Raw genomic sequence first — 11,646 nt, 5'->3', positions numbered from 1 at the left:
GATCTCTAGCATGATTGACAGCTCAATTACTTTATCACATGATGAAAACACAGATATCACAAGATAGAACCATTATACAATGCCATAGAATTGATTAGGTAACAATTCACACAGTGCACGCCCGTCACTTGGCATGTGTGTCACCTCAACACCAATCACATAACACAATATTTGGGGTTTTGAACCCTCAGAGCCAAGTTTAGAAGTGTTACTTACCTCAATTCGAGAAAAACTCTACTCCAACACAGATTTGCCTCGCAATTCGGCCTCCAAATGACCCAAATCTAGCCACAAGCAGTACAATACAATCAATACAGGCTAATGGAATTAATTCTACAAGAAATTACAAAGCTATAACTCAAAAATCCAAAATCGACTCCAAGCTGGCCTCCAGGCCCATGTCTCAAAATCCAATAAAAGTCTCAAAATCCGAAAGCCCATTCAACCACGATTCTAACCATATCAAATTTACTTAAATCCGATATCAAAATCCCATTCAGAACCTCAAAATCTAGCCTAAGAACTTTTCTTCATTTTTCCCAATTTTCCTCCCCAAGTCACAAATTTAATGGTAGAATCAAAGGCATAATCATGGAAATTAAACAAAACTAGAGAGGAATCACTTATCCTAAACACCCACGTGAAAATCCCTCAAACAATCGCCTTCTACCGAGCTCCCAAATCAATTATGTGTTATGAACTCAAAACCCTCATTTTTGAATCTTATTTTCTGCCCAGTTACGCTCTCCATCACGAATGCGGCCTTCACCTCACGTTCGCGTAGAACAAATCAGACTGCCCATCAAACTTACCCCTCGGGAACACATCCCCACACTCACGAACGTGAAGCTTCGCAAAACCCTCTCATCGCGAACATGACCTCACCCGCGCGTAGACCATAACATGGGGTCCCCAGTTGCCTCTTCTCTTCTTTGCGAATGCATCACCTATCTCGCGTACGTCATTCTCTGCCCAACCTTCGCGACCACGTCCTCTTCTTTGCGAACGCGAAGAACAAAATTTTCATCAGCTTCCATATGCACTTCACGAACACGAGACCATTCTCGCGTATGCATAAGAGGAAATCAGAACCAGCAAAACCAGAAATCTTCAGCAACATGCCAAGTTAAAAAATGATCCGCCAACCATCCGAAACTCACCCGAGGACCCCAGGACCTCAACCAAACAGACCATATAGTCCCATAATATCACACAAACTTAGTCGACCCCTCAAATAACCTCAAACAACATTAAAACACGAATCACACATGGATTCAAGCCTAATGAACTTTGAGTTTAAAAATTTCTACAACTTACACCGAAACCTATCAAATCATGTCTGATTGATCCACCATTTTACACACAATGTAGAAATGACACCACGGACCAACTCCAACTTTCGGAATCGGAATCTGACCCCAATATCAAAAAGTGCACTCTCTGTCAAACTTCCTAAAAATTCAACTTTCTCTATTTCTACAACTACAGACCTCTAAATCACAATGCGGACACGCTTCTATGTCCAAAATTACCCAACGGAGCTAATAGAACCATCAAAACTCCATTCCAGAATCTTTTACACATAAGTCAACATTCGGTCAACTTTTCCAACTTAAGTTTTCAATTATGAAACGAAGTGTCTCAATTTATTCTGAAATCTCTCCAGACTCGAACCGACCACCCTGGAAAGTCATATAACAACTATAAATCACAAAAGGAGCAGTAAATGGGGGAATAAGTCTACATCTCTCGAAACGACCGGCCGGGTCATTACATCCTCCCCCTCTTGAACAAACGTTCGTCCTTGAACGATTCTAGAAACATACTTGGAGTCTCAAATAGGTGTGGACATCTGCTCCGCATCTCCCAAGTAGCCTCCTCAACTGGCTGACCTCTCCACTGCACCCTCGTCGAAGCTATATCCTTTGACCTCAACTTTCAAAATCCAAACATAATACGGATCGCCGACATACTTCCGGAGCATAGAAACATGAAACACTGGATGCACACCTAACAAACTAGGTGGAAAGTCAAGCTTGTAAGCCACCTCTCCAATCCTCTGAAATACCTCAAACGACCTAGTAAACAAGGGCTCAACTTGTCGTTCTTCCCAAATATCATAACACCCTTCATGGGTGAAACCATCAGTAGAACTTTCTCCCAGACCATATAAGCAACATTATGGACCTTCCTATCGGCATAACTCTTCTGTCTTAATTGCGCCATGCGAAGCCGCTTCTGAATCAATTTAACCTTGTCCAAAGCATCCTGAACCAAGTCATCTAATAGCCTAGCCTCACCCAGCTCAAACCAAACCAGAGATCTACACCGCCTCCCATACAAAGCCTCAAAAGGAGATATCTAAATGCTCGATTGGTAACTGTTGTTGTAGGCAAACTCCGCGAATGGTAGAAATTGATACCATGAACCCCTGAAATCAATGACACTAGCGCATAGCATGTCCTCCAATATCTAAACAGTGCGCTCGGACTGTCCGTCCATCCGAGGGTGAAATGTTGTACTCAACTCAACCTAGGTGCCCAACTCTCACTGCACGGATCTCCAAAATTGCGATGTAAACTGCATGCCTCGATCTAAAATGATGGACACTAGCACACCGTGAAGGCGAACAATCTCTCAGATGTAAATCTCAGCCAACCACCCAGAAGAATAAGTAGTACCAATTGGAATGAAGTGCGCAGACTTGGTCAGCCAAGCCATAATCACCCAAATAGCATCGAACTTCCTCGTTGTCCGTGGGAGCCAAACTACGAAATCCTTGATGATCTGCTCCCACTTCCACTTAAGAATCTCTATCCCCTAAATTAATCCACCCGGCCTTTGATGCTCGTCCTTTACTTGCTAAAAGTTAAGATGCCGAGCTACAAACCCCACTATATCCTTCTTCATTATCCTACACCAATAGTGTTGTCTCAAGTTCTAGTACATCTTCACGACACTCAGATGAATGTAATACCGCAAACTGTGGGCTCCTCTAGAATCAACTCACGTAACCCATCTACATTGGGCACACATATTCAACCCTGCATCCTCAACACCCCATCATCTCCAATAGTAACATCTTTGGCATCATCGTGCTAAACCTTGTCCTTGAGGACAAGCAAATGAGGATCATCATATTGGTGCTCTCTGATGCAATCAAATAAGGAAGACCACAAAACCACACAGGCTAGAACCCAACTGGGCTCCGAAACATCTAATCTCACAAACTGGTTGGCCAAGGCCTGAACATCAGCTACATGAGGCCTCTCATCTACAAGAATGAATGCAAGGCTACCCATACTCACTGCCTTCCTACTCAAGGCATTGTCCACCACATTGGCCTTCCACAGATGATTCATAATAGTAATATTATAGTCCTTTAGCAGCTCTGACCATCTCCGCTACCTCAAATTTAGATCCTTCTATTTGAACAAGTGCTAGAGGCTCCGGTGATTTGTAAATACCTCACAAGACACACTGTAGAGATAGTGCCTCCAAAACTTTAATGCATGAACAATGGCAGCCAACTCTAAATCATGAAAAGGTAGTTCTTCTCATGAGTCTTCAACTGGCATGAAGCATAAGCAATCACTCTACCCTCTTGTATCAAAACATACCCGATACCAATCCGAGAAGCGTCACAATACACTGTATAAGAACCAAAAGATAATGGTAGGACTAGAACTGGAGCTGTGGTCAAGGGAATCTTGAGTTTCTAAAAGCTCTCCTCACACTCATCTGACCACCTAATAGGAGCACCCTTTTGGGTCAATTTAGTTGAGGGTGATGCAATAGATGAGAAACCCTGCACGAAGTGACGATAATAACTGGCCAAACCAAGAAAGCTCCTTATTTCCGTAGCTGAAGACGGTCTGGGCCAACTTTTAACCGCCTTTATCTTCTTCAGATCCACTTGAATCCCCTCACTGGAAACCACGTGCCCCAAGAACGCCACTAAAGTGAGCCAAAGCTCACACTTGGAGAACTTGGCATAAAGTTTCTCCTCCCTTAACAGCTGCAACACAACCCTCAAATGTTGGGCATGCTTCTCATGACTACGATAGTACACCATGATATCATCAATGAACACTATGACAAACAAGTCGAGATAAGGCTGAAAAACATTGTTCTTCAGATGCATGAACGTTGTTGGGGCGTTGGTCAGCCCCAAAAATATCACAAGGAACTCATAATGACCATAACAGGTCGTGAAGGCTGTCTTTAGAATATCCGAGTCCCGAATCATCAACTAGTGATACCCAGACCTCAAATCAATCTTGGAGAACACCCTCACTCCCTGCAGCTGGTCAAACAGATCATCAATACGCGGCAGAGGATTCTTGTTCTTTGGTGGTGACTTTGAATAACTGCCTATAATCAATGCACATGCGCATGTTACCATCCTTCTTCTTCACAAATAGAACCGGTGCACCCTAAGGCGACACACTAGGCCTAATAAATCCCTTATCAAGAAGTTCCTGAAGCTGCTATTTCAACTCCTTCAACTCAGTCAGTGCCACACGGTACTGAGGAATAGAAATGGGCTGAGTGCTCGGCACCAAGTCAATACCAAAACTAATATCCCTTTCGGCCAGCTTGCCCGGCAGGTCTGCAAGAAAGACATCTGAAAAATCTTGCACCATCGGAACAGAATCATTAGTAGGGGTATCAGCACTAACATCCCTCACAAAGGCCAAGTTGTCACGCCCCAACCTCGGAAGGCGCGACTGGTGCTCAACCGAGCAAGCCCGACTGAGCAAACCTATTATGTTTCATTCTACCCAAAATTAATTTATGAATAACAAGGAGATGAACTCCATAAATCCTACTTAATGAGCATTACATTGACAATTTTTATCTTTGTCTTTCATTAACAGTTCAACCATACTAACCAAATTATTACAATTAATAGATACGAAGGAAACATTCTGCCAAATAACAACATATATAGTCCAAATTTTCAATACTCGACACCACCCACAACCTGTATACGGAGCCTCTAAATACAACTGAAGAGTAATATGGAAATGTCGGCAATAAGGCTCTGGCTATACCTCAAAATACAAAGTACATGATAAACAATGGTGCAGGACCCCGAAATGAAGTGGGGCTTACCAAGTCAGCTAAAAGGGAGATGTGTCACTAGCTGCGACCAACACTGCCTGTTATGGAACCACCTACATCCATTTAAATATGTAGCACCCCCTGAAAAAGGGACATCAGTGCCATCAAATAGCACTAGTATGTTGTCACGACCCTAAACCCGAACCCGGTTGTGATTGCGCCTCTTGTGAAGACAAGACCAGCCAATGAAACCCAATTCACTTTTTAAATAGTTAAACAACATAAAAGCAGTCAAAAACATGATTTAGCAATACTAAGTAGCGGTTAATATCAATAAAGTGTGGAAGTACAATCCAACACAGCCCTAACCGGGGTGTCACTAGTCATGAGCATCTATCACTCATAATACAATTCTGCTGAATCCATAACTAGTACAACTGTCTGAAAGGAAATAGAAGCAATAAAGGAGTAGAGACATGGGGCTGCGGACATCAACAGCTACCTTGTAATCTCTGAAAACCCGCCTGAAGCTGGAGGAATCAACACTCGGGAGCAGAACCAACCACGCCTGAATCTGCACACAAGGGTGCAGGGAGTAAAGTGAGTCCAACTCAGTGAGTAACAAATGTAAATAACGACTGAAAGTAAGAAAATACGTAAGGCACAAGGAATTCTATAATGAAGCAGTAAAACCATTTAAAAGCAGTAAATAGGGAAAAGTCAAGTAAAATCCTCTTCAACAAGTAAACAAGTAATTGACAGGTAATTAAGGTAAATTAAACAAATAGAAGTTCTCCCTTTGGGCACAGTATCAACAAATCCGCCCCTCGGGCAACATCTCAGAACAGTACCAGCCCCTCTGGCAAACACATAGAACAACACCAGCCCCTCGGGCTCAATCTCACATCACAATGGGTACCCGCGCTCACTGGGGGTGTGCAGACTCCTGGAGGGGCCCCTTAAGGCCCAAGCTCAATAACAAGCCATCTCGTGGCATCAAAACTAGGCCCTCGGCCTCAAATCAGTATCAATGTTTCCTCACAATATAGGCCCTCGGCCTTACTCAGTCAAAATCCCTCACAAGCACATCGGGCAATAGTAAAACAGTTTTTCTCAGCCCAAACATCATTTAAAATATCATTTACGTCTTAAAAACTGAGTAAACATGGCTGAGTATGACAACAGTGGAAAATAGCATGACTGAGTTTAAGTATAAAGTCAAAACAGTGAGGAAATATCAATAAATAGCCCCGAAGGGTTCAAATAGTTGGCACTAGGCCCAAATATGGCATTCCGCCCAAATAATATAGCAAATATTTTTCAGTCAAATATGCGGTAAAATTATCAATCGGGACGGACCAAGTCATAATACCCAATAGAGTACGACCCCACAGTCATCATCAAGCGCATGCCTCACCTCAACATAGCACTACGATGTGCAATCTGGGGTTTCAAACCCTCAGAACATCATTTACAATCATTACTCACCTCGAACCGGCTAAATCTCTAGCTTGCGACGCCTTTGCCCTCGAATCGGCCTCCATGAGCGTCGAATCTATCCAAAATCAGAATGAGAACGTCAAAATATGCTAAGGGAATGAAGCCCAAGAAAAAACAATCAATAAATTGCACAAATTCCGAAATTACCAAAACCCGACCCCCGGGCCCACGTCTCGAAAATTCAAAAATTTTACACCAATAGATTCCTTATCTCCCCACGAGTTCATACATATCAAAAACATCAAAATCCATCCACAAGTGACCCTTCAAATCCCAAATGTTTGGTCTCCAATTTCAAGCCCTAGTTCTTCAATTTTAGGCTTAGATTCCATGATTTTCTAGGTGGAATTCACATAATAATCTACCTCCAAACGACTCCCCTTGAATCCCTATTTAATCTCCTTCAATAATCTCCCAAAATGACCAACTATGGAGGAAATAAACTCAATCCTCGTGGACAAGAAGAGTTTAAAAACATTCTGCCCAGACCTTATTTCCTTCTTCGCGAACGCGGTCAAACCCTTATGTTCGTGAAGCACAATCTTACTTTGACCAATTTTTCCTCTATACGAACACGACATGACCATCGTGAACACGATGGTTCCTCAACCTTACCCTTCGCGAATGCAAAGAACAAACACGACCTCAGACAAGCTGACCAAAAAAACCCTACGCGAACGCGACTTACATTTTGCGAACGCGATGCACGAGCCTCCAGTCCTTCGCGAACGCGGAGCCTCCCTCGCTAACGTGAAGGCTAAACTTCCACTGACCTCCACTGACTCTTCACCAACACGAGGGTCCACTCGCGAACGCGAAGAGTAAAAGCCTGCAACAGCTGAACCTGCAACTTCTGTAATTTTTCTAACATCAAAATGATCCGATTGACCACCCGAAACTCACCTGAGGCCCCCGAGACCTCAACAAAAGGCACCAACATATCCTAAAACCTTATTCAAACCTATTCCAATCATCGAAACACCTCAAACAACATCAAATCACCCAAAATACATCGGATTCAAGCCAAACTTTCTAAAATCTTCCGAATTTTGCTTTTGATCAAAAACCAACCAAACCACGTCCGAATGACTTGAAAATTTGCACACACCTCCCAAATAACACAACGGAACTACTGCATCTCTCGGAATTCTATTCCGGCCCCTATATCAAAATCTCGCCTACCAACCAGAATTCGCCAAAATATTAACTTCGCCAATTCAAGCCTAAATCTACTACAGACCTCCAAAATTCATTCTCATCGCGCTCCTAAACCACAAATCACCTCCCGAAGCTAACCGAACCATCGGAACTAACATCCGAGTATTCTAATACATAAGTTAACATCCGATTGACTTTTCCAACTTAAACTTCCTTAAAAGAGACTAAGTGCCTCAAACCTTGCCAAATCCTTTCTGGATTCGATCTGACCAACCCGATCACATATAAAACCGATAGATAAAGTAATAAGAAGCATAAATGGGGAAAACAGAGCGGTAACTCATGAAAAGAATGGCCGGGTCATCACATCCTCCCCAACTTAAATAAACATTCGTCCGCGATAGAATCAAGAAATATACCTGAACCCTAAACAAGTGAGGATATCTGCTCCGCATCTCCCGCTCGGTCTCCCAGGTAGCCTCCTCCATGGGCTGACCTCTCCACTGCACTTTCACTGAAGCGATATCCTTCGACCTCAACTTTCGAACCTGACGACCCAAAACAGCTACTAGCTCCACATCATAAGTCAAATCATCATCCAACTGAACCATGCTGAAATCCAAAACATGAGACGGATCCCTAATATACTTCTGAAGCATAGAAACATGAAATACTGGATGCACACTCGATAAGCTAGGTGACAAGGTAAGCACATAAGCCACCTCCCCAATCCTCTGAAGCACCTCAAAAGGCCCCATGAACCGAGGACTCAATTTCCCCTTCTTCCCAAATCTCATAACACCCTTCATGGGCGAAACCTTCAATAGAACCTTCTTACCAACCATGTAGGACACATCTCGAACCTTCCTATCAGCATAACTCTTTTGTCTCGACTACGCTGTACGAAGCCTCTCTGAATCACCTTCACCTTTTCTAAAGCATCATGCACCAAGTTTGTCCCTAATAGCCTCGCCTCACCGGGCTCGAACCAACCAAATAGAGATCTACACCACCTCCCAAACAAAGCCTCATATGGAGCCATCTGAATACTCGACTAGTAGCTGTTGTTATAAGCAAACTCTGCAAGCGGTAGAAATGGATCCAATAACCATCCGAAATCAATGACAAAAGCACGCAACATGTCCTCCAATATCTAAATAGTGCTCTCGGACTGCCCATCCGTCTGAGGATGAAAAGCTATGCTCAACTCAACCTGAGTACCCAACTCTCGCTGCACAGACCTCCAAAACTACGAAGTAAACTGAGTGCCCCTATCTGAAATGATGGAAACAGGGACACCATGCAAATGAACAATCTCCTGGATATCGATTTCTGCCAACCACTCTGAAGAATAGGTAGTACACACAAGAATGAAGTGCGCGAACTTGGTCAGCCGATCCACAATCACCCAAATAGCATCGAACTTCCTCAAAGTCCGTGGAAGTCCAACAACAAAGTCCATAGTGATCATCTCCCACTTCCACTCGGGAATGACCATCTGCTAAAGCAAGCCACCTGGTCTCTGATGCTCATATTTCACCTGCTGACAATTGAGACACCGAGCTACAAATCCCACAATATCTTTCTTCATTCTTCTCCACCAGTAGTGCTGCCTCATATCCTGATACATCTTTGTGGAACCTGGATGAATGGAATACTGCGAGCTATGGGCCTCCTCCAGAATCAACTGCCGAAGCCCATCCACATTGGGCACACAAATCCGGCCTTGCATCCTCAACACCCCATCATATCCAATGGCCACATATCTAGCATCATCATGCTCAACTCTGTCCTTATGGACAAGAAAATATGGATCATCATACTGGCGTTCTCTGATGCAATCATATAAAGAAGACCGAGAAACCACACAAGCCAACACCCGACCGGGCTCCGAAATATCCAACCTCACGAACCGATTGGCCAAGGCCTGAACATCAACCGCAAGAGGTCTCTCCCCCGCTAGAATATATCCCAAACTCCCCATACTCACTACATTTCGGCTTAAGGCACCGGCCACCACGTTGGCCTTTCCTGGATGGTACAATATAGTGATATCATAATCCTTAAGCAACTCCAACCATCTCCGCTGTCTCAGATTAAGATCCTTTTGCTTGAACAAATGCTGAAGATTGCGATGATCAGTGAACACCTCACAAGATACGCCATACAAGTAATGCCTCCAAATATTCAACGTGTGAACTATGGCAGCCAACTCCAAATCATAAACAAGGTAGTTCTTCTCATGGGGCTTCAACTGACGAGAAGAATAAGCAATAACTCTACCCTCTTGCATCAATACACAACAATCCCAACTCTCGATGCATCACAATACACGGTATATGAACCTGAAAATGATGGCAAAATCAACACTGGAGCTATGGTCAAAGCTGTCTTGAGCTTCTGAAAACTCTCCTTACACTCGTCCGACCATACAAATGAAACACCCTTATGAGTCAACTTGGTCAAGGGCGATGCGATAGATGAGAATCCCTGAACAAACCGGCGATAATAGCCTGCCAAACCAAGAAAGCTGCGAATCTTTGTGGCTAAGGACGGTCTGGGCCAGCTCTGAACTGCCTCTATCTTCTTCGGATGAACCTGAATTCTCTTATTGGACACCATGTGCCCCAAGAAAGTCACTGAACTAAGCCAAAATTTATACTTGGAGAACTTTGCATAAAGCTTCTCTTCCCTCAATCTCTACAACACAACTCTGAAATGCTCCGCGTGCTCCTCCTGACTACGCGAATACACCAGAATATCATCAATGAAGACTATGACAAACAAATCAAGATAAGGTCGGAACACGTTGTTCATCAAATGCATGAATGTTGCTGGGGCTTTGGTCAGCCCAAAAAAAATCACCAAGAACTCATAATGACCATATCGGATCGTGAAAGCTGTCTTAAGAATATCTGAGTCCCTGATCTTCAACTGGTGATAACCGAACAGAGATCAATCTTGGAGAACACTCTCGCTCCCTGAAGCTGGTCGAATAAATCATCAATGCGAGGCAAAGGATACTTATTCTTAATTGTTACCTTGTTCAATTGCCTATAATCAATACACATTCTCATTGTGCCATCCTTCTTCTTCACAAATAGAACCGGCGCACTCCAAGGTGACACACTAGGCCGAATGAACCCCTTATCAAGGAGTTACTGAAGCTGCTCCTTTAACTCCTTCAACTTCGCTGGTGCCATACGATATGGAAAAATAGAAATGGGCTGAGTGCCCGACACCAGGTCAATACCAAAATTAATATCCCTGTCCGGTGGCATGCCCGACAAGTCTGTAGGAAACACATCGGGAAAATCCCTCACAACTGGAGCAAAATCAATACTATGAGTCTCAACACCGACATCCCTCGCGAAGGCTAGATACGAAAGACAACCCTTCCCAACCATACGTCGGGCTTTCAAAAATGAGATCACTCAACTGGGAACATAATCAGTCATGCCTCGCCACTCAATCCGTGGCACACCCGGTATAGCCAATATGACTGTCTTAGCATGCCAGTCCAGAATATCACGACACAAAGATAACTAATTCATGCCCAAAATGACATTAAAATCCACCATGCTCAATAATAATAGATCCATTCGGGTCTCCAGACCCCCAATAGTCACCACACATGACCGGTACGCACGGTCTACAATAACAGTATCGCCTACCGAGGTAGATACATGAATAGGTAAAGGAAGAAACTCGCGGGGCGTACCCAAATAACGAGCAAAGTATGATGACACATAAGAAAAGGTGGAACCGGGATAAAATAATACAGAGGCATCTTTGTGGCAGACTGAAACAATACCTATAATAACAACGTCTGAAGCAATAGCATCGGGTCTGCCCGGAAGTGCATAGAAATGGGCCTGACCACCACTTGATCGACCTTGCCCTCTAGGGTGACCCCTAGCT

General features: G+C 43.7%; 1 protein-coding gene across 1 annotated transcript; it reads right to left on the bottom strand.

Moving 5' to 3' along the window:
- Positions 1-3,718: 3,718 nt before the first annotated feature.
- On the bottom strand, positions 3,719-4,144 carry LOC138885932 (uncharacterized mitochondrial protein AtMg00860-like). The gene has a single exon (XM_070166936.1). It carries the CDS (start codon positions 4,142-4,144, stop codon positions 3,719-3,721), a length of 426 nt encoding a protein of 141 aa, XP_070023037.1.
- Between the last annotated feature and the right edge of the window lie 7,502 nt (positions 4,145-11,646).

This window comes from Nicotiana sylvestris, chromosome 2 (assembly GCF_000393655.2).
Source record: "Nicotiana sylvestris chromosome 2, ASM39365v2, whole genome shotgun sequence".
Lineage (NCBI taxonomy): Eukaryota > Viridiplantae > Streptophyta > Magnoliopsida > Solanales > Solanaceae > Nicotiana > Nicotiana sylvestris.
Note: the sequence above shows the minus strand (reverse complement) of the source record. Positions and strands in the feature narration are given on the sequence as shown.